At 52.5% G+C, this 23,787-nt stretch overlaps 1 protein-coding gene across 9 annotated transcripts in view; it reads right to left on the reverse strand.

Annotated features, from left to right (window-relative positions):
* The window catches only part of GAS7 (growth arrest specific 7), a 215,739-nt gene that overhangs the window by 82,793 nt on the left and 109,159 nt on the right, over positions 1 to 23,787 (reverse strand). For 5 of the 9 annotated variants that reach the window (XR_009254977.1, XM_058703711.1, XM_058703719.1 and 2 more), the window contains exon 2: positions 3,439 to 3,559. Coding sequence is in view for 8 of the 9 variants with exons in the window: in XM_058703711.1 (XP_058559694.1) it covers positions 3,439 to 3,559 (121 nt within the window). In the remaining variant the exon portion in view is untranslated. Of the gene's footprint in view, positions 1 to 3,438; positions 3,560 to 8,673; positions 8,805 to 15,601; positions 15,930 to 17,908; positions 18,044 to 23,787 lie in introns of those variants that run through there. The other 4 variants (XM_058703714.1, XM_058703718.1, XM_058703712.1 and 1 more) reach the window with 4 other exon arrangements.

A 23,787-nucleotide genomic window follows, 5' to 3' on the forward strand; every position in this document is an offset into this window, starting at 1 on the left:
TAATGCCTTCTAGAGCTGTCTGTTGCCCTCAGGGCAAAGTCCCAGGTCTTCCCAGTGTCTCGTGGGGTCATCAGTGGGTCAGACTTTTCCCCGCCGTCTTGCCCTTGTGGCGCGGTGACCCCCACATGGAATCCCCGAGTCCAGGGTCCCTCCCTCTTCCAAGACCCGGCAAAAGCTGGTGACCCTCTACCCCGGAGCCGCCAGATGTCAACACTAACACTCACAACGCCTGTGGGCATGTGCTGTCTAGGACGCCAGTGTTCCAAGGCGGAGATGGCTTCTTGTCCGAATCGGCATCCCCACAACCCAGCCCGGCTGCCAGCGCTGTGACGATGCCTGTCCCTAAAATCCTCAATGGATTTCAAAGTAAGCAGATGAGCCAGAGAAAGGTAATACAAATGTAAACTTGGCTGCCAACTCATTGCACTTATATGTGGTGTAGAAACAGGGACCGAACACCCACCGTGCCCAAGCGCCCTCTGCGAAGCCATCGGGGATTAAGGGACACCAGAAGTATCTGGAAGAGCGGGAGATGAACAGGAAGACGAGAAGAAAGGTGTGTGGCGGCCAGAGCAGGGTGCACGGCCCTGGCCCGGGTCACATGGCAGGAGAGGCCCCAGGGCTGGGGCAGAAAGGGGGGAAAGCGGCTGGCCCGGCCAGGAGGAGACACAAAGTCAAATGCCCCCGGGGAGACAGGAGGTCAGGAGGAGAGCAAGAGGCTGTTCCGACAGGTGCTTCCCCCACAGAAGGGCGATCAGATCCAAAAATGTCATCGGAAGCCCAGCAGCCAGAATCAGAAAGATAGCTGGGCTTCTGTTCCCTCTGGGTAAAGAACAAAATCCTTACTATGATGTTCAGGGTCTGCACGATCCCTCCAAACAGGACTATCTCTTTGCCGTCAGAAAGGCATTTCCCGGGGCGTCCGAATGTGGCTCAAGTCATGATCTCGCAGTCCATGGGTTCGAGCCCCGCGTCGGGCTCTGCCCCGACAGCTCAGAGCCCGGAGCCTGCTTCGGATTGTGTGTCTCCCTCTCTCTCTCTGCCCCTCCCCCGCTCGTGCTCGGTCTCTGTCTCTCAAAAATGAATACGCATTAAAAAATTTTTTAACTTTTAAAAAAGAAAGAAAGAAAGGCATTTCCCACCCCCCAACCCTTTCCTCGGCCAGGATTACCGCAAGCCTATCAGAGAAAGCAGGCACGGGGAAGGAGAGCCAATCCTACAGGACGTAACAGAGAGCTTAAAGCAGGGGCCGGTAGCTCAAGGGCCCACCCTCCCCTTATCACACAGCCCGTGAACCCCCAAACTAAGATCGTCTTAAGTGCTTGAGAAAGAAATCACGTCGGTGACGTGGAAAAGCTATTTGACATTCACGTTTCAGTGTCTATAAACAAAGTTTTATTGGAACACAGCTACACTCAGTGGTTTCCGTGTCGTCTGTGGCAGCTTTCATGTGACGAGGACAGAGCTGAGGAGCAGTGACGGAGACCACAGGAGCCTCACGAACAAAAACGTGTCACTACCTGGCCCTTTACAGAAGACAGTCTGCCCGCCCTTGGTGTAGAGTCTCTGGGGATCAGTATATCCCCGGACCTGCAAGAAAGCCCTGACCGCCAGGCACAGGTGAAAAGCCTGGGGCTCAGGAAAAAAAGCCCCCAGACACTGTCAGTTAATTAAAATGGGACTTTAATATCCCCTTAACGAAGACGGGAGAGTTACATTAACAGTAGCATATACCTGCAACGGAGCATCACGGAGCCGTGTTGCAACATTAGTTCCAGTAACATGTACACATACAGAAAGACGCTGTCTGACCAGTTCCCAGAACCTGGACCGTTCTTCCGATTTGTTAAGAAGAATGAGCATGCATGTGTTACAAGGTAACAGGATACAAATGTCTGCAACGATGTGCAGGATAAACAGCTTTAGGGAAGGCAACCACAGATTTTTACTTTTTATTTTTTTTCACACCCAGTGAGTTTCTTAACCAGGAACGTACTACTCTCTAATTAAAAGAATAAAATAAAATAAAATAAAATAAAATAAAATAAAATAAAATAAAATAAATGCAGATTTTACCAAGCCTCTCTTGACCACCCACCCTCACTCAGCCCCTTTGCAATAGAGTGGGTTGATTCAGGACGAGAATCCATCCAAGACCCTGAGGACCTCGGTCGGCATCATGCTGTGCCTAGAACTTCCTCTGAAACTTCAAAGGCCGACCACGGTGCAAGGCCATTCAAGTGTGTGTTTGGAGGAAGCTTAAGATTAGAACGATCAGAAATAGTTTTACTTCCCTTTTCCTAGAAACCCCAGTGACCGCCTCAGCTGGAACAAGCCCCTCAAGCCCGCAGGGGACGAGAACACAAACCAGCGACCCCTAGTGGCAGCTGCTTTCTCTGCTGCTCCCTCTGAAAGGCCGGCTCCCCGTTACCAGGACCCCTCCGAGGGTGGCCTTGCAATCACCGGCCATAGTAACGGTCCCACTGGGTCGGAAGAGGTGACCGTTAAGTCAGGTGGGCGCAGACACGGGAGGTGAAGGACCAAGGCAGGGCCGACACGTGGACATAGACTGTATTTCACATCCCTCCTTGACACGCACATCTGTGATTCGCCTCACATCGAACGAACCTTCTGTGTTTCCCTCCTCTGGGGAGGTGTGGAGGCCAAGAGACAGAGCCCTCTGGCTGCATTTGCTCTGCCCTGCCCTGCCCAAGACCACCCTGTTCTAGAACCTACTGCTGCTCCTTCTATACACCTTCCCTAGCCTTCTTGCAAGCCCCACTCTACAGCCCGCATGCTGGGGGGTCCTGGAGTCACCATGAGGCCCAGGAAGTCCACAACAACCGAGTGCAAGGAGGTGTGGTCCTAACTCAGCTCAGAACTGCACATGGGACCCGTGTCCTCTATTAGAAAAAAATAATTCGCAAGTAACCCCAGAATTTCCCAATGAGCATCCCAAGAAACGTGAGCCAGTGGGATACTTCGGGGAAGATGTTGCAGTCAAATTAGGGAAACCCCACACCGGCAACCCCTGTGTGGAAGCTTCCGTCTTATTAGCACAGGCCACACTCCCAGAGGATCCTACAGTAGCTAAACCTGGCTTACTCAGCTTAAACCAGATGTTGACTTGAGAACCTTCTGAGGTCCCGCTTTGGGAACTGGCCCCAGACCATGAGACTGGGTTCGATGGAGATGCCGGGGGTGGCTGTGAGTTTCCAGAGATGACCCCCAACCCTGAAGGTTGGTCCTCCCCATCCGGCACGGACCCCCACCACCCGGCACCGTGGGGAAAGCAAGAGTCCCCCACAGCCCCGGAGGTGGGTTTCCGAAGAAACAGTCTGAGCATCGGTCGGTACACGCCAGAGGAGGACAGAAACCCCGAGGGAGGCTGGTGCAAGGTCCTCCCGCCCCCCTCCCCCACCCCAGAGCGGGACTCACCATTGGTGGTCGTGTTGACATAGTAACGCCGACCCTGAGGAGACAAGTAACTCTGCCAGCCAGGCGGAAGGAGGATAATCTGGCTTTCCTCTCCTGGCGGTGGGGGGACCATTCCAGGTTTCTGTGGAAGAGGAGAGAAAAGGTCACACACGGTGGGCACGGGGGGCTTTGCTCCGGGGCCCCATCACTCTGCACACCCCCGGCTGCAGAACCAGAAGCCAGAGCGCCTCGGGACCCCCGAGGACAGCAGCAGATGAGGCCCCGAGGCCGGCTGTGTGGACCTACCAGAAGTAATTAACGCAAGTCTCAGCAGAGCGCGATGCAAAAGCTTCTCAGACAACGCTGAGAACGGATGGAGGGCAAGGGGGCGCTTTTCTGGTCCTGCATCCAAATCTCTCTGGGGGAGATCTGGAGAGAACCGGGCTCACAGGCCAAAACGCGACTCCCTTTTGCTCACGTGTGCTTATGGTGGTTTAATTCTTTTGACCAGGGGGAGCAGTGTTCTTAAATATAAAAATTGGAGAGATGTGCCTGGGTGGCTCAGTCGGTTGAGCGTCCGACTTCGGCTCAGGTCATGATCTCGCGGTTCATGAGTTCGAGCCCCAGGTCAGGCTCTGTGCTGACAGCTCAGAGCCCAGAACCTGCTTCCGATTCTGTGTCTCCCTCTCTTCTCTGCCCCTCCCCTGCTTACCCTGTGTCTCTCTCAAAAATAAATAAACGTTTAAAAAATTTTTTTTAAATAAATAAGAATAAAAATCAGAGAGGGGAGCCTGCGTGGCTCAGTCGGTTAAGCATCCGACTTCGGCTCAGGTCATGATTTCACAGTTCGTGAGTTCGAGCCCCACATCGGGCTCTGTGCTGACAGCTCAGAGCCTGGAGCCTGCTTTGGATTCTGTGTCTCCCTCTGTGTCTGCCCCTCCTGTGCTCATACTCTGTCTCTCTCTCTCTCTCCCTCAAAAATAAATAAACATTAAAAAAGAAGGAAAAAAAGCAAGCAGTGCAGACACATGGTTCTTTGGCTCTCCTGCTCCTGTATTTTCTTAAGGCTGCAAAACCACGTACATGTGCCCTGCACGCCCTCAGCAGGGACCCGGTCAATCCTAGATGCTCCCGGGACCCTGAGTGAACACGGCCTCCCCATGGCCAACTTCCGTCTCCACGGCTTTTAACCCACAGTGTGTCTTCGATTCAGTATGGACAGGTGTCCCAGCACCGGGTGCCGGACAGCGGCCAGGCGGCCTCCTCCCCAGCAGGGCATGTCCAGAATCCCAACACCTGATCACATTTACCTGGACCTCCAGACACCTGCTTTGGCTCCTCCCACATCGGCCGGTGGTCAAAACACACACACAGCAAACAGTCTTATGAGGAGTCCACTGTGCAGGTGCACATGTGTGTGTGGATAAAATATCCCACATACAGGAGATGTGCATCTTGGCTGAGTGGAGCTGGGAGTATTACAGGAATGAGGAGGCTATGAGGCTTCACGTAAGAGAGGAATATTCTAGAACCCAGAGGGTAAGACGGCAGGCTGCTTCTGTGGAGTCAGGTGTCTTAGAGCGTCCAAGAAGGGAAGGCCATATTTGTTGCTTCTCCTAGCAGCCCCGGGGAGGAAATGGGCAATTGTTAAAGGGTATTAAGCAAGGGTCAGAGACAGACATGGCCAGAAACAGGGTACAGAGGAGAGAGGGACCCAGAGGCAAAGAGGAAACGGCCCTCCAGCCTGGGGCTCAATCCTGACTCAGCCCCTGAGCAGCCACATGACTCAGGGAAGTGACTCAGCCAACTGCTTTTATCTGTACATCCACAAAACCGAGGGGGAAGACAGGAGCCCTGCTGCGGAAGGCGCCATGGAAGTGAACGATAACGCACTCAGCACCCAGGAGAGTCCCTGTCACCAAGATGCCTCGTAGCTGAGGGTTCCCGGCGGGAGGGACGCGTTTAAGAGCCCAGTGAGACCCGGTTTCACGCAGCCTCTGCCCCCTGGATGTGAAGTTCAGGGGCCCACAGTCCAGCCTAGCACTCTACCATGTCTGAAACAATGTCACCGTTAACTGTCGCTCCTCCCCAGACCTCTGTGTCCAAGACCGTGCAATTCAAAGGGCAAAGACCCACCCGCTGGGGAGGCTAACGCGTTAAGAGGGTGACGAACACGGAGGCTGGGTGGTGAGCAGACCGCTAGCTCCTTGGGGTGGGGGGGCGGTTGAGGGAGTGGAGGGAACTTCTGACCCTCCATGGCCTACCTGTGACACAGCAAACTATGACACCTGTCCCGTGTCCAAGGCTACACAGTGCTTTTCATCTTCAGAATGACTCTAGGGGCCACCTGGGTGACTCAATAGGTCAAGTGTCCGAGTTTGGCTCAATGTCATGATCTCGCGGGCCGTGAGTTCCAGCCCTGCATCGGATTCACTCCTGTCAGTGCAGAGCCCGCTCTGGATCCTCTGTCTGCCTCTCTCTGCCCCTCCCCTTCCCTCAAAAATAAATAAACATTAAAAAAAAAAAAAAAAGAATGACTCTAGGGTATTTATCTAACTCTGTGGGATCAGACTAAGCCTTGGCTTCCATTATAGGACACTGATGACCACAGAGGTACCCTGACTGCCTTGAGGTCTTACCCATCTAGGAAACGCAGGATTCTCCCTGCCTGGACCCTACAGAGGACACCTGTCGGGGAGGACCTCTGATTCTGAGCCAGGAAGGGCCAACTTCAGCCTCTTTCCAAAATGGACCAACGTAGCAAAGGGTGTCTGTCCCCTATACCCCTCCAGCACTGCCACGGCTGCCCCCTCTGCCTGTCACCTCCCTGTGCTCTGCCCCCACCCACCGGGGCAGCCACAGTCCCGCTCTCCTGAACCACATCGGGAGTCAAAAGACATGGACGGAACTGGGTATGTACCCAGGAGAATTGAAAATGGCACCCAACGCTTACCGTAAATCCGTATTCACAGCAGCACGGTCTACAACAGCCAGAAGGCAGAAAGCACCCAAGGGTCCATCGACGGATGAGTGGGGGTCAACAAAATGGGGTGCCTCCAAACAAACAAATACCCGCCATCAAAAGGAACGAGGTGCTGATACGCGCTCCAGCACGGAGGAACCCGGAAACCATGCTACGTGCCGTAAGCTAGAGACACAAAAGGGCCGCATACCGCCCGCTTCCATTTATATGAAATGCCCAGAATAGGGAAATCTATAGAAACAGGAGGCAGATTAGCAGTTGCCAGGGGCTCGGGAGGGAAGGGGGGAGGATGGGTACAGGGTTTCTTTTTAGGGGTGATGCAAATGTTCTGGAAGCAGACAGAGGTGATGGTTGCACAATGCTATGGATGTATAAATAGCAGCCATGATACACTTTGTTAGGTGTATTTCATAACTAAAAAAAAAATCATTGTCAAGCTGTGGAGGAGGGAGAAGTCAGACTCCCCACCTACAGGCCCTGGTCAAAGAGGCCCGAACCACCCACATTACCTCGTCGCTCATGGCCATGGAGGGACGGGCCTCCTGGGAGAGCCGCCCCACAGCCATCCAGACAGATGTAGTGCAAGGAACTACCCAATAATTATGGTCTCTCTCAAGCTGCTTCTTCTAATTAGTTTCCTTCAAGTTAAATCCTTTCCTTCCTTTTGCTAGTCCTGTGGCTTCTCCCCTTCCCTCCCGGCAGCTCCTTCCCATGGGAATAGGAACCAGCAGAGGAAGTGACACAGGCCCGGAGGTTGGGGCCCTACCTACAATGAACAAGATCGGAGGTGAAAGCGATTTCCTCCAACTCAGAAATTCTTAACCTGAGGCACAGCATGGCTTTGTGGAAATTATAAAATGCTGCCTCTCCCTCCAGATGGACCATCCCTCTGAGCGCAAGGCTGGATTGCAGCCTCCCTTCTGTCCCTTTGTTCAGTCAACAACCTGCTCAAATGCATATGGAAAACCATCCTCGGAGAATCTGAAGGAAGCTATGGATCTTCTGCCCCCCTCCCCTGCACCATGGAATCGTTTGTGCATATACCCCCTCACTCTATTTCCTATAGAGTATCAAGAGGCTTCTAGATGACTTTAGAGCCCTAATCTAGCCGGTACTCAAGAAACACAGGAGCTCAGATCCCATTTCCGTCCATCGGTAATGACTTTCATCATGCACCGAATGTTTATAGTGCTCCAAGGACTGGGCCAGATGCTTTATGCACTTATTTCTAGTTTTTACAATTTAAACCTGCCACTAGGTACAAATTGTTTCCCATTTCAAAATGAGGAATCAGAGACTGAGAGAATTAAAAAACCCATGGAACGCCGCACGGCTGATCAAATGGTTAAAGCAAACTTTAAGACACTAGCTTTGTCCTGGAGACTTCTGTCCAGCTACCTGCCTCCAGGCTACCCTCAGCCCATCTCTCCCCAGCTAGCCACGGGCGGCTCTTTGTTCACCTGGACCACCTGACCCCCCCAGCCGCCATCACGGACACAACTCAGACCGGCTTCTCCTGCCCGTCTCACAGTCTCCAAATGAGCATATGCCTTCCCAGGAGACGCGCAGAAATACCACCACCCCCACCCACGCCGTCACGTTCCCGGCTGTAGGCTAACTTCCTTGTTTCCTTATTTAAAATAGTGCAACCAAGGAAACCGTCCTCTTAACGATGGCTACTGGTCCTCCTTGGGGGGAAAAAAAAAGAGCAAGCAAGCAAAGTTACCCAGAGACTGAAAATAACCCCCCCTTTACCCCCGCTACAGCAGCGTTTCTCAAAGCATGGTCCTGGGGACACCCAGTCGGTCCCTTGGGATGTGTGTGAAGGCACAGATTCCGGGGCCCTGATCCCACCGCCAAGGCAACCTGGAGCCTTTCCACATGCATCCTAGGTGAGCCTGATGCTTACTGAGCTTACTGAGCTCAGAACAGGCTGCTCTGCAGCTTGAGAGAAAGCACTAGAGAGAAAACATCACTTCTGACATCAAGACTTGGAACATAAAATTTTAATAAGTGCAATTTATAAAAAAAAAAAAAAAAAAAAAGACAGTGCTTAGCTGCATGGCTACTTAGTACAAGAAAGGCTGCTGTCCCCTAGCCCAAGCCCTTCTTCAAATAAGACTATTTTAAGAAAGATTTGATCTGGTCTCTGCAGCAGCCTCCAGGCAGTGCCAGCCCCCACCCTCAGCCCCCCACGGCCTCCGCCCCTCCTCAAGTTCAGCCTGGGACTCAGTCCCCCGCTCAGGAGACTTCTGGGAGCACCTGACTCTTACCTTCTGCAGATGTGAGCAAAGCGACGGTAATGGGTGGTCGTCAATTTGCTCTAGCAGCCAGATCAGACAGTTTTAAGTTCCCCCTGTTCTGCGTCTTCTCACACCCCAAGCCCAGAAGCAATAGGAACTCCAGAGAAAGGCATATCCACGGGGCCCCACACCCCCACTCCCCCCACACCCAGATCTATATATAACATCTCCCAAGTTGTCAGCCTAACGAGCCACTTTCTGGCAGACCCGTTGCCATGGCAATGACTGCTAATGAGCCGGGTGCCGTGATTGGCAGTGCTTGAAGGCTCCCCCACAAAGAACTCTCCAGCAAGTTCTCTCTTCCCAGACACACACGGCCAGCCGGGACACCCAGAAGCAGCCAGGCCACGGCCGGGTGTGGCTGGGAGAGTCCTGTCTGCTGCACACCTGTTGAGGATGGAGAGGCTCCTACACAAAGCTGGGAACAGCTACGGGAGGAAAGGCGCTCTCTCCCCTGCCCTTGGGTCACGACACAAAGCGTGACGCAGGGCCACCCACTCCCTGCCAGGGTCCGCACCCACAACAGGGGGCACCTTTGCAATCTTACGGGCAAAAGTAGTCCTCTCTCCAGCTCCGGTGGCCTTTGTATGCAGTCTGAGCGCGACTCACAGAAAAGAGCTGGGGAGGAAGAAAGGGGCCCCTACCAGTGGGTCAGAGCATTCTGCAAAGTGAAATCCTCGTGAGTAGTTTTATTTATAAGCTGGTGCGGAGAGGATGGACCCTGGCAGTGTCTTCCCGTCCTTCTGAAAGGAAGAGATTTGGAGACCTGTCCGGAGAGGGGAGGAGGAGGAGGAGGAGACCATACAACAGCGAGAAACAGACTAAGATTCAGAAAGACACGGCCACGTCCATCTTGTCCCTAGCTTTAGTCTCAGCACGGTGCCCAGAACATTGGACGGAGCGATGGAAACTTGGAATCACAGTTGAAACTGGTTCCAAACAGATCCGAGGAGGCCACTGCACCAACCAAGCAGACAGACTGGGGGGTCTAAGCAATGTGTGTGCCCCACCCGTAACAAACCCCAGCTCTTCCCGGATCCCAGTGAACGGGCTATTCAACCCTGAGTCCAGGGAGGTGGGAGGACACAAGATAGTATAGTTTCTTTCGCTGTAGAGAATAAATGGAGGAACAGTATCCAGAAGCCTCCGAACAGGCACAGTCTTCTAATCATGACCTCATATGGTATCCAGACAGAAGATTCCAGGAAAATGTTTAGCAACCTCGATAGAAGGCAGGAAGATACAGCATCCATAATACAAGAGCCAAAACAACAACAACAACAACAACAACAACAACAACAACAACACATCGTAGGAAGTGGACAAACTAATGCAAAGCAAGTCGGGTGGAAAAAGGAAACAAAGGCTATAAAAAGGAGACAGGAAATTAACAAAATGGTAGGGAAATTTACGAGGTAGCGACAGAGGAACATCCACATGGATTGCAACAGAATATGGAATTAATCTCGCACAAAAAGGGAAAAAAAAAGAGTCAGTTATATACAAAGCCAATGTTAAGAATTTTTCCTGGTATGCAAAGGAAATGGGGAAAAATGAAAACAGAGGGACAGAAGAATAAGCCAAGAGGCAGACTTGTAGAGAGCTAGGTGCTCCTGGAGAAAAGAAACCATAAACCATGGTTGATAGGAGGGAAAGGAAAAAACAAAAAATCCCTCAGCTAAAAGAAGACATAGATGTGCATCGTGGAAGGAAGGTCCTGCGCTGCTGAAGGCAACATGGATTTTACAAGCCTGATGGCGGACGTGTGGAGGACGATGTATTTTCACAACAAAGATAAGGAGAAAGTCTGACAACGCTTAAGTGGGTGAACGGTGTCGCCAGTAAAGGAGCATAAACAAAGCTGGTTTCGGGTTCTCTGTAACTGCATTTCAGAAGGTTCCTCCTTTTAGGGGCACCTGGGTGGCTCTCAGGTGGTTGAGTGTCCAACTTTGGATGAGGTCGTGATCTCACGGTTCGTGAGTTTGAGCCCCGCGTTGGGCTCTGTGCTGACAGCTCGGAGCCTGGAGCCTGGAGCCTGCTTCGGATTCTCTCTCTCTCTCTCTCTCTCTCTCTCTCTCTCTCTCTCTGCTCCTCCCCCACTCATGCTCTGTCTCTCTCTCTCTCAAAAATAAACATTAAAAAAAATTTTTTTTAAGTGAAAAAGATCTAGGAGTGGGACAAAATAAAGCGAGGGCACCTAGAGAAATGAAATCAAACCTCTCTTCCCACCCCAACAAGAGAACATCCTTCTTCCTCTTAGTCCCGATGGCGAGGCCATCAGGTACCTGCCCCATTGGCTCCCGTCCTCCAGCATCTGGATCTGCTCTCACTGCTTTCCTGGGGAATGACAGGTTTCCAGCCAGAAGGAATGGGACGGAAGGGCAGGACTCGTTGGGGACCACAGACCTTTCTTGGTTCCAGGGGTCGTGAGTCTGACCTCCAGCCACCTTTCGTTGGCCCCATGGGCAACAGGCTTCCACAGGGAGTCCTGAGCTCCGGAATCCATTAAAGAGGACAGAGTGGCATCAGAGCCCTTTGCTGGCTAAGGGAAAACTCAGTGGGAATCCAGGCTTCCCCAAGTCCTGATTTGCACCACCCTCAAAGCATCGCCAAGGCCAAAGCCGTGCTCGGGAAGCCACATTGTCCGGCACGATGCCTTCCTTCCTTCTACTCCTCCGTGTGCACAATCTCTCAGGGAACGGGACCCACTCATCAAAGGCCTTGCCAGACCTCTTCGTGTGTCTACTCAAACTGCTCTTATAAGAAACCACCTCGGGGCGCCTGGGGGGCTCAGTCGGTTAAGCGGCCGACTTCGGCTCAGGTCATGATCTCGCGGTCCGTTGAGTTCAAGCCCCGCGTCGGGCTCTGTGCTGACAGCTCAGAGCCTGGAGCCTGTTTCCGATTCTGTGTCTCCCTCTCTCTGACCCTCCCCTGTTCATGCTCTGTCTCTCCCTGTCTCAAAAGTAAATAAAACGTGGGGCGCCTGGGTGGCGCAGTCGGTTAAGCGTCCGACTTCAGCCAGGTCACGATCTCGCAGTCCGTGAGTTCGAGCCCCGCGTCAGGCTCTGGGCTGATGGCTCGGAGCCTGGAGCCTGTTTCCGATTCTGTGTCTCCCTCTCTCTCTGCCCCTCCCCCGTTCATGCTCTGTCTCTCTCTGTCCCAAAAATAAATAAAAAACGTTGAAAAAAAAATTAAAAAAAAAAAAGTAAATAAAACGTTAAAAAAAAAAAAAAATCACCTCTGGGGACGCCCGGGCAACTCAGTTGGTTGAGCATCCGATGTCGGCTCAGATCATGATCTCGCGGCTTGTGAGTTCAAGCCCCGCGTCGGGCTCTGTGCTGTGACATCGCAGGGCCCACTAAGGATCATCTGTCCCCTTCTCTCTCTGCCCCTTCCCCCCGACTCTTTCTCTCTCAAAAATAAACACACATTAAAAAAGAAAAGAAATCACCTTTAACATGGCTTCCTGGAGCCCCTTAAAGGAACTTTCCAAATCGGGCTTTCGTCATTTAGATGCGAAGGTCCCCAGGACTCTTCCTCTGGCCTCACTGCTCAGGGTGAATGGACTGGGGGGGGGGGGGGGGTCATGCTTGCAGCAGTAATGCACATCTCAGTGGCTGGAATCTCTCACTGACTCCTGCCACACCTCCACCCCCATGAAGCGTTCCTGGATCCTATATACAAGTGGCCGGAGGGTGACTCACTCAGGTTCCCCAGCTCCAGGCCCCCTGGAGTGTCTATCGTACTCACCCTTGCCTGCACGGGCTACCTTCTTCCATCCCGTCCCCCCATCCCACCCATCCCTGCCCTCCATCCACAAAGCTGCTAGAGGGAGCCTTACGCCTGCTCCCATTGGTACCCACTAACAGAGGTAGGTATCAATGCCATAAGAGCTTTCTCCCAACACCCACAAAGCTGCCAGCCACATGCCTGGAGCCCGCCCCGCTTTGTGTCTGGATCCTTCTGAAAGACTCAGTGACGGTCCTGGCCGCCCTGAATATCCATCCATGAGCCCCTCAGTGCCTCCCTGGGCCTGTTTTTCAGGACTGGGCGGGAAGAGGACACAGAACAATACACTCTATTTTCTGATCCTAAAAAGGAACAGAGTGATCTGGTTAACCAGGAATTTTGATTAACACAATTACAATCTAGTCTGTGCAAGAGAACAGGAAGTCAGCCCTCACGGGAAAGCTTGCTAAGCAGGAAAACATGGGGTCCCCAGTGGGGCAAGTCTGCGAACGATCCTGCAAAACTCCAAGGCTGAGTCAGGCGGCCCCTCCTGTGTCAGAAGCCAAGTCATGGCCCTGAAGTGCCTGGGGTCAAGCAGTGGAGGGCAGGAAGGAATCCATCATGTAGGAAGTGACTTCTATCCGGGTCTTATGCACATTCCTGTGGGAGCCCTTCCTTGACTGATGCCGGAGAAAGACATTTCCGTGACTGTTGCACCTGCCGTCCGGACACAAGACAGAGGGGCCGAGGCACAGGGTTCTGGAGGAGACGGTGCAAGGAACGAGGAACCCTAGATGTCAGCCAACACCTCCTTTCTGAGAGGACTCGTGCTTTTTTGCTGGTGGCCATCCATCCGCCAACACTGTACAGCATGACAGGGATCCAAGAGATACCCACTCGTCACCATCTCTCAGAACCATCTCCGCACTGACCAAACAACACCACGGGGCCCCCGGGTGGCTCAGCCAGCGGAGCGTCTGACTCTCAGTTTCGGCTCAGGTCTTGGTCCCGTGGTTCATTAGCTCGAGCCCCGCGTCAGGCTCTGTGCTGACAGGTCAGAGCCTGGAGCCTGCTTCAGATTCTGTGTCTCCCTCTCTCTCTACCCTTCCCCCTGCTCACACTCTGTCTGTCTCTCAAAAATAAAAAATAAAAGGAGCAGTTCCAGGGATAAGACGAGAAGCTGTACCATGGAGCCTGGAGGGGTTTGGGAAACCCCAAAGAAAGCCCGTTAACTTCTGCCCCACTTCTAAGATCGATCTGTCTGGCCCTGATGTTTCAAAGCTATAAAAGGGCGAGCGAGGCAGCATGATCCCGGCAGACTGTTCCAACTTCTGGCCCCTAAGCAGGAAAACCTGAATGATTCTGCTCACCAGCTTGTAACGAACAAGGCCATTTTATTCCAACTCTCCACTTCGAGGGATGCTGGCTCCGTTCCTCCTACCCCCTCTCTGGCAGATAAAAACAGCACAGGCCATTCTGATGTCCTACCTCCAACCTCTGGACTTAACAGAAAGCCTTGGCTTCTAGAAAGCACGCAGGCCTGGGCTAAGGAGACCGTGTTCCCAGACAGCGAGCTGTAATTTACACAGTTCCCTTTGCCTCTCTGGGCCCCCGTTTCCTCATCTGTTAAAACCGGCCCTCCAACACCAGGGTCCTATGACCCGAGGACCACATTTCGTAACGGGGCCCAAAACCACCGCAAGGGAAATTTCAAGGCATTTAAATGACCGGCGCGAGCTTGCAAAAGGGTCAGGCACATACCCAAGAGAGGACAGAGACCTCCCAACAAGATGAAATATTACCTTCCTCTCACACCCCCCGGCATGTTTCCCCAAAACGTTTTTTGGTCCAGAGAAGGAAAGTTTGCTCAACCAAACTCTACTCGGAACTCGGGGGGAAAAGATGTGCTATCTTAAGATGCCAGTAAAGTGATTTTACAAAAATCGGAAATCACGAGCATGTATGCCCTGGGGGCGCCTGCGTGGTTCAGTCGGTTAAGCATCCGACTTCGGCTCAGGTCATGATCTCGCGGTTCGTGGGTTCAAGACCCACGTCGGGCTCTGTATCCTCTCTCTCTCCCTCTCTGTCTCTGCCCCTCCCCGACTTGTACTTTCTCTCTCTCTCTCAAAAAATAAACTTTTAAAAAAATGTTTCAAAAAAAAAAGGAAAGAAAATTTATGCGCAGACCAGGATACTAACTTGTATTAAACCCATACGGGAACCTCAAGCCCATACGGGAGGGCTGAACACATTCTTCTCTTCCCCTTTATTCCAAGTCACTGTCTGGGCCTCTTTAGGGCTGATCATGTCCCTATGTGTCCCAAGAAGTAGGTGGGCTGGGGTTTAGCACTCCTCTTAGCTGCGAAGGATCTCAAAAGGTACCCTAGATCTTCCATACTGGTTAACACCAGTAACGATATCCATTATCCTGCCCTGGGAGATGCTTCCGCAGGATATTTTGACGATCATTCACCAGCAGTGCAGCTCCCGGTAGGGAGAGGACCCCTGGCCAACACTCGATATTGGGGGGTGGGGGGCAGGGCAGGGAGAAAACGAAATACTACTGAATCCCTCTCCCCAGCCTTCCTTTAGTATTAGGGTACAAAAACCCCAGGGGCCTCACGCCATTGTTTCTAGCACATTCTCAAGTCCTTCTGCCCCTGCAGGAAACCCCGTACCCACATTTACCAAGCATTCTGTTGCCTTCAGAATGGACTTCAGAAGTTCAGAAGAGAGGAAAGGAGCTGAAAGCCGCTGGCTCAGGGAGTCACAGGCTCAATACCTCACGCAAAGCAGCCTGCCCGCCAGAAAGGGGATCCAAGGGCAGGGGCCACCGCCGTAGCCCCCAGATGCTCAGGGACACAAGCCGGCTTCCGCGGGGAGTCAGTGCCACTATAAAGAATGGCAGGCTAGGGCCGCCTGGGTGGCTCAGTCGGTTGAGCGTCCGACTTCGGCTGGGGTCGTGATCTCAAGGCTCGTGAGTTCGAGCCCCGCGTCGGGCTCTGTGCTGACATCTCGGAGCCTGGAGCCTGCTTCGGATTCTGTGTCTCCCTCTCTCTCTTCCCCTCCTCCCAACTCTGTCTCTCTCTCTCTCTCAAAAATAAACATTTTTTTAAAAATGGCAGGCTGGAACCCACTGGGGCACAAAGGTGGGGGTCTGACGGCCCACCTGTGGCTGCGATCCAGCTGGTCCAGCTTGGCGGCCGCCAGGTGCAGGTTCACTGGCATCAAAACTCCAGGGGCAGCACGTGTGGTCACCAAGGAGGTTCATCTCGGCCACCGTGTGGCACAGAGCTCCAAGTGGCTCCACTCAAAGACCTGTGACCGCGGGCTGGCTCCCAGCGAGTCCTGGCTGGTTCTGAACCACAGGCACTGGAGGCAGAGGAAGGCTAACAGAGGCGGCAACGGTCTCCACGGGTCAGCAAGGGGCGCCCTTGCAACCAACCCAGCTCAGCCGACCTTTCTGAACTCTGCTGCGGGTCCCAGATAGATGGTGACAGCCGAGGACATCGCTGTCCAAGGCTGGGACCCCCACTCCCACCCCCTACCGCTCTGTAGCTCCGTGCGGACAATGCGAGAGGTGCACAGGAGGCCCGAGTGCCTGGCCGCGGCCGCTGCCTTGCTGTGAGATCTTGAGCAAGCAATTCCTCTCTGCCGGGAGGCCTCAATTTCCTCATCTCGAAAATACAGAAGTTGGACCAGATGGTCTCCAAGGGTTTCTCAGGTTTCCCTTTCTTTCCTTCCTCTCTTTATATATCCTAATACTCAATGATTCTGGATGTTGGTCTTAATCTGTCTGCTTTAAGGACGCGCAGCTTTTGCAAGAGGGAAAAAAAGTCACATTCAAGTACAGACGCAGGTTCAGGGGCACGAGAGCGGACCCAGCACGCTGCCTGGGCCCCGAACACCTGCGATTCTGCCTCACGACCTCAGAGCACCGTGAATTCTGGTGAGTTCTTCCGCCCTGATAGGCCTGTCGGCCCCTTCCCAGTCATTCCAAGAATCACACACGATTGAGTTCTACGTGCTCAGCGACCAGATTCCTGACATCCTGGACTTTCCCCAGAAGCTGGGATTCACCCCGCATCCACCTCAGGCTTGTTCTGAGCCTGGTAGCAGATAGCTCTTCCCCACACACGCCGGGACTTGAACAGTCCACCTCAGTTCGGGCACCGCAGGCCTCAGTCCCTGCCCGAGAGCTTACCTGAGCTCTCCCCGTGCTCCCTGGAGGTCCCTTAGGGTACATCTTCTTTGCTGATCCCTTCTTCCCCAGGAACATCTCTGCCATGGCCTGCGGCCAGGGCCAGACCCCCGGAACCCCTAATGCTCCCCAACATTCCATCAGAAGGTGACTGGTAAGTCTGCATTCTTTACAAACATCATCCCCAAAGTGGGGCCCCTGCACCAGCAGCACAGCTGTCCTCTGGGAGCTGGCCAGAAATGCAGAGTCCCAGGCTCCACCCCAGCACCAGACTCTATATTTTAAAGGTCCCTGGGCAATGCGGATGCACTTTAACCTTTGAGAAGCCCAGCCGTGAACTTCCCAGGTACCCCTGGATGACAAGCCCCATCTCCCTCTTCCTGGAACAGGTTCAGACCTCCATCAGAAGCCACACCAACATTCCAGATGCCGTCTGACCCCGTCACCAGGAGAGAATATCCTGGAAGAAGGCTCTGTGCAGAGACAGACTAGCCTTTCCCTACAAACTGGACACCCTCCTCCCCCAGCTGTCCACAAAGCCTCCAGGGAGTGGCCACTAGAGTCTTGGCTGATGTGAAGTCCGTCTTTCCAAGAAAGGCAGGCGTCTAACTTCCAGAGGCAGGAAGGTTGGTGCAATAAGGCTATTCCACTGTTGCATCTCAGGAGAGCATCCGTGCATGACCCTAAGCACGGCCACCACTGCCACCTCCAGCAAACGGGACAGAAAGCACCCAGCCCAGCCTGGAACCACAGCACAGACGCCAGGTTCCCCGGGCCGATCCTCGATGACCTTGGCGGGAGCTTTCCCCTTAGAGCCTCCCACCTAGAACGTGGCCATGGGTACGTGGTGGGTGGGCAGGCAGGGAAGAGCCAAGCTTCACATTTGGGAGGAGCAAGGGAGGCAAGATGTGGACTCCAGTCGCCACGGTCCATGCCACCACGGGGTCACACGCCTCAACCACACCACTCGCCAGGTAACCAGGGAGCCGACTCCCTCTCTCTCCGTGAACAGTCCCTTGGACACCTTCCTCCTCCTCCCTTCCCCATCTCGCACGCACCAGGGCCCTGGCTTCTCCTCCCCCTGCTCCTGCCTTGGGCCCGTCACAGGTCCCCACACGACCCCGAGCACACAGGGCCCCCAGGCCTTCTAAGCTCTACCGTCAGAGCCCCCACTCCGAGGTTCTCAGAACCGCTTTTTAAAGATATCAGAGTTACTTCAGAAACACTCAGAAAAGGCTGAGGTCACACCTGCGGGCGAGCCGAATTGATCCTTACCATCAGAGAAGAGCGAATCTTCCCAGAGGGGCTGCTAGCTCAGAGGAGAGTCCTGGGTCCCATGCGAGGTCCCCAGACGCGAGGCCAGGCCCCTGCCAGCTTCCTCCCCATGGTACCCTCTGCAGGAACTAAGACTGATGCAAGTAGCCTCCCCGGGGTCACTGCTCAGGGCACCCCGGAGGGCGTGCCTGTGGCTGTGCACTCTGCTCTTTTTTCACAAAGAACACACTACATCACACAGTTCTTTCCAAATCTGCTCCAGGTCCGGCGAGGAAATCAAGGGCGCATTCTGGACTTTCCAGTTGCAAAGTTTCTGGAGGCTTCCCCCTCCCCCCCCCCCGCCCCCACCACTCTCTTTTTTCCCCTTTCTCAGCTAAAAAAAAGTTGGCCAAGGTCACGACATACAATGGCCAAGCTTGTGTCACTGACCAGATGCCTCCCACCCCCCTAGGCCCGTAGACAAGACCTCCTTTGTCCACTGGATTTTGGGCAGGACTCCCCGGGCCTGCCCAAGCCCTGCTGGGGAATGTTCCGCCAACTTCTTCCCAACCCTAAGTCACGGCTCTGGCCTCAGCCCCAAGCCCCAGCTGTGTGAGTGAACCCAAGGCCAGATAGAAACCAATATAACAAGAATGGAGAACGCTCCCCCAAAGAACCATTGTGTCAGACCCTTCCAGGGCTGAAAAGCCAGTGTCCCCAAGACGAGGGTCCCCTGCCTTCGCTCTGTCCTCACCGTCTCCAAACCTGGACAGACAGCAAGTGACAAAGAGGGGCAATGCCATGCATCTCAGAGGAAAGGGGCTCTAGGATCACAGAATAGTTAGCTACGAGGGAAGGAAAGATTGGACCCTGGGTGCAATATGGCGCCCACCAGCTAAATGAGTTCAGGCAAGAGACTTGGATCCTGGGTACATCTATCAAATCACTCCATTCAGACAGCTTTTAGGAGCAGCTGAAGGTTTAGCACTTAAAATCCACGCATTCCTTTTTTTTTTTATTTTCTTGTTGTTATTGTCAAAGTTTACTTACTTATTTTGAGAGAGAGAGAGAGAGAGAGAGCAAGCGAGCGATCACACTCGAGTGGGGGAGGAGCAGAGACAGACAGAGAGAGAGGATCCAAAGCAGGCTCCATGCGGTCAGTGCAGAGCCCGATGTGGGGCTCGAACCCACGAACTATGAGATCATGACCTGAGCTGAAACCAAGAGTCAGAGGCTTAACCGACTGAGCCACCTGGCGCCCCTGAAATCCACACATTTCTGTGTCTGCTTTAAATGTAAACCTTTGTGATTTTAGGAAAGGAGTCTTTATATCGGAGTAAATATGGTTTTCCAGAGGGACCAAGAGGGCTCAAGGTCTGGATGGTCTCCTATAAAATAGCATTCTCTCAAACATTTGGTGTATTTCTGATGAGATTTCAATGCCAACTCCTCGGTCAGGGGGCGGGAGAAGAAATCAGAATGCTTACCTACGGACAGAGTCAGGGGAGCCCTGTGGGTTCACACCTATTCTCTGTGACACCCAGGGCGTCAGATTTCTTCAAGTGTAAGGGGGAAATGATTACAGAGTTTTTCCAAAAGGTCGTTGGGAGGGTTCAGGGGGGAAATCCACGTAAACACGGAGCACACAGCAAATAGGACCAAGATACCCGATAAAAGCCGGCTGCTGTTTTTGTTACCATGGGCAGTGGCTGAAAAAGCAGGAGCTGAGGTTTCCCCGGACCCACAAGACGTTTACAGTGAATGAAACCAAAGACCAAACAACCCAATTAAAAAACAAAAACAAAAACAAAAACAAAACGGGCAAAGGGCATTTGCCCAAAGAGGACAGACACACGGCACTAAGGGCACGTGAGAAGGTGCTGCATCACTAATCCCCGGGGAAGTGCCAACAAAACCCACAACGAGGGATCGCCTCACACCCGTCAGGATGGCTACTATAAACCAACAAATAAAAACAGGAAGGTCAGAAAAGAACAGGCAGGTGGAAAAATCCTTGCTGGAGGGACTGTAAAATGACACGGACATAATGGGACAGAGTCAAGCAACTCCTCAAAGAGCGAAACACAGAATTACCGTAAGACCCAGCAATCCCACACCCAGGTATACACCCCAGAGAGCGGGAAAGCAGGGATTCCGATACCTGCACACCCCGCTGTACCGCAGCACCGTTCGTAACAGCCCCAAACATGGAAACAACGCAAGTGTCCATTCATGGATGAATGGATAACCCAAACGTGGTGTGTATAGACTGAAGGCCGACAAGAAGACAAGGCCCGGGTATCTGTAAGCAGGGCTCACTGTGGTCCGTCTGGTGTTCGATCTTGGGGAAACTGAGGCAGCACGGCCAGCATCTTAATGTCAACCACTGGCTTCTTTGCTCAGGGGTGTGCACACTCAGAGCCCCCCCCCATCCCCCAAGGGCCAATGGCAACGTGCCTCTCCCCGGACACATCAACTCCTTCCTTTCTGCAACTGTGTTCCACCTTTCTGGACTTCTCCCCCCCCCACCACACCCCCAGACACAGAGCTCCCCCCTTTCCTTCTCAAAGCCCTGGGGGGGCTGCTCCAGGGGCCCAACATCTCCTCTCCGCTTATCAGGCTCTAATCCACTGCAGGGATGATAATGAGTTCTCTTGAGTACTTGCTCTGGGCCAGACGTCGTCCTAAGTGCTTCGAGTGCCCTGTGTCCTATAACCGGTCCAACAAATCAAGAGGAAATTTCCAGTATCGTCCCCAGTTAATAGAGGAGAAAACAGAGACCCTTGGGATGGGCCAGGAAGGGTGGGTAGGAGACTGAGCTAAGGGGATGATACTCCAGGCCACGTGGCCACAGGAGCGAAGGCCCAGAGAGAAAGCAGTGTGGGCGGGCTTGAGGATTCACGGCCATGGAAGGCGCAAGAAGGAGTAGTTATGGACGGAATCCAGTTGTGGGAGGCCATGAGGGCACCAAGACTAGGGATTCAGACTCCCTTGTATGAACCAGAAAACATGGACGCATCTTGAGTAAGGGAAACACCACCAATGTTGTGCTTTGGAGAACAACACCAGGGTGTAAAAAGATCAAATGTCAGGGAGAGACTAGAGGCAGAAAAGGGGTTATGGGATCCCTCCCCTCCTTTCTGTCTCTCTTAAATGGGAGGCTTAAGTCTACATTCGTAAACCAAGAAGTAAAGAGTCCTCCAAGGGCTGAGGGCCTCTCCCCTCTGTGATGTGAGAGGGGAGAGGTGGGTCCTGGTGGTGACCACACCCTGACCTTGGAGGTCAGCCCCCTGCCGTCAGAATGCAGGGATAGAAGCCTGTCTCCTCTCTGCTCCTGGAAACGGGCTCCCAGCCATGCAGGAGAAGGTTAACATCAAACACTTCATCTGCACCCAGATAGCCGAGAGCCTCATCTTCGTTCCTTCAGGTCTGGCAGAATTCAAATATGCGTGCACACTCTCGCAGCCCGTAACTTTTTGGTTTTATAGCAGCAAAGAGGGGGCAGTTTTAAGGTTCTTCGGCCCTGCCACCTCTCTGACACTGCACCGTACACGTGAATAGGATACGATCACAGACAATAACGCACCCCAGTAGGCAACATGCAGAAATTGCCATCGCCGCTCCCGGGACGGCCTCCAGCCAATGGCGAGGGGCCTTTCTGGGCCATGATAAAACAGGAGGCGAATCTGCTCTGACCTGAGCTAAGCAGAGACCAATCAGAGCCCTGCAGAGGTTTTCTTCTGTAAGGGTTCGCTGAAACAGATACCTCGGGGAGCGTAAGACTCATGAATACCTTCTCACGGGTTTACTGTTTGTGGTTATCCTAGCGTCTCCAACCAGAGGCCCCTCGAGTTTGGCTTTATCAATGGTCTTCTATCATTGAGTCACTTATAAAAAGCACACAACATTCTTCCCCTTCTCGTCTCTGCAAACGGGTAGGTTTCTACATGAGAAGCCGTAAGAGATGGTGGGAAACCCATGATCCCCAAACATAAAGACCGACAATCATTTCCACCGAGCTCCATTTCCCCGAGTTTCACGGAATCAGATGCAGCCAACCTCCTTGTTATCATTCTTTGTTTCAGCCGAGTTGAAGACTGTCAACCAACACAGGCCACGTGCGTGTGCTGTGGTCCCCCACCCTCTGCAGCACATATCACGTCGTCTTATAATGATAACGGATACAGGAGACTGGCTACGGCCACGATTCACTTTCTGTAAACGCTCCGTAGCCATGACGGGGGAAATCCTTCGCCACACTGTGCGGTCTCTGGGGTGCGGGGTCTCGAAGACGCTCCCACGCCAAGACGCAGCCCCCCTCGGCCACAGGATCAATCGGGCAATCTTTGCCCTGCTGCTGTTATGGAAGATGAGGGCAGGTGTAACACAAAGGGACTTGGCTTGTGCAACGTGGAAGATACGGCACAGACATACACGACTGAAAAACAGAAATAACTACACAAGGGAGTCTATCAGAAGTGCCAAACGAGAAGCAGGCAGACAATAAGAGCTTTCAGAATCCAGAGGAGGGAGGGACCATTTTCGGCTGGGACGGTCAGAGAAGGCTTCTCAGAAGACACAGAAGTTTCCTGACAGCAGGGATGAAAAGGAAGGGCTTGACCAGAACAGAAGGACGTTAAGTGAGAAGTAGAATCGGCCTTGGGAACTGGGCAGATGTGGGGGATGTGGGAGGAAGTAAAAGTCAGTTCTGAAGGGGATGAGAGAAGTCAGAACCAGTCCCCAGGGAGACCCATCGGGCCATGGTAGAAGGCACTTTGGGGATATGGGTAGAGTTCACTGCCTACACACTCAAGTTCCAAGAGCTTGATCGGGGCACAACTGGGCTGAGTCTGGCCCTTGACATGCGGAGCTGTGCTATCTGCCCAGAGACGGGGCGCAGTCTTCCGGGTGGACTCAGAGTTCATAAAGAAAGAATGGATCGCGGAGCCCTGAGGTGGGCTCACTTATGCAGCAGAATTATTAGATCCTTCATGGGGCGCCTGTGTGGCTCAGTCGGTTGAATATCTTGACTCTTGATTTTGACTCAGGTCACGATCCCATGATCGAGCCCCACATCAGCCTCCAAATTGAGCGTGAAGCCTGCTTGAGCTTCTCTCTCTTTTTCTTTCTCTTTCTCTCTCCCAAAAATAAAAATAAAATAAAATAAAAAATATAAAATAAAATAAATATAAAGTGAAATAGTAAAATGTAAAATGAAATAAAATATAAAATAAAATAAAATATTGAATAAAAAAATAAAATATTAAATAAAATAAAATATAAAGTGAAATAATAAAATATAAAATGAAATAAAATATAAAATGAAAAATATAAAATGAAATAAAAAATAAAATATAAAATATAAAATAAAACAAATATAAAGTGAAATAACATAAAATGTAAAATGAAATAAAAAAATAAATATAAAATAAAATATAAAATATAAAATAAAAGAAAAAAGAAAAAAAGAAAATATAAAAGAAAAGAAAATATAAAGTAAAATGAAATAACACTACCAACAAAGAAAGACTGCCCCCGGACACTCCTTGGGCCCAATCCCTCCTCCCGAGAGCCCTCCATTAACACATGCAGCATGCCTCGGTCCCCTCTCCGAGACCCTCCAAGGCAAGGACGGCCTTCGTCCTTTCTTCCCTCCAATGCAGCCCGGTGCCTCACACTCAGGGGCTGGCCCCAGGATGGAAAACGAATGGAAGGGAGTTCTGGGAATGAGTCACAGAAAGCAAATAAGGACGGGATCAGAAGAAAAAATAGGCAGCTGTGTCCACGTGAGACGCGGAAGAAAACGCTCCCTGACTATGGGGAGGATGGTCCCCCCGCTGCCGATTCCAGAAAAAGGAGCATGGGGGTGAGGTGGCTGTGGAAATCTGGTCCCGAGCACG

The sequence above is a fragment of the Neofelis nebulosa genome, chromosome 16, assembly GCF_028018385.1.
Source record: "Neofelis nebulosa isolate mNeoNeb1 chromosome 16, mNeoNeb1.pri, whole genome shotgun sequence".
Lineage (NCBI taxonomy): Eukaryota > Metazoa > Chordata > Mammalia > Carnivora > Felidae > Neofelis > Neofelis nebulosa.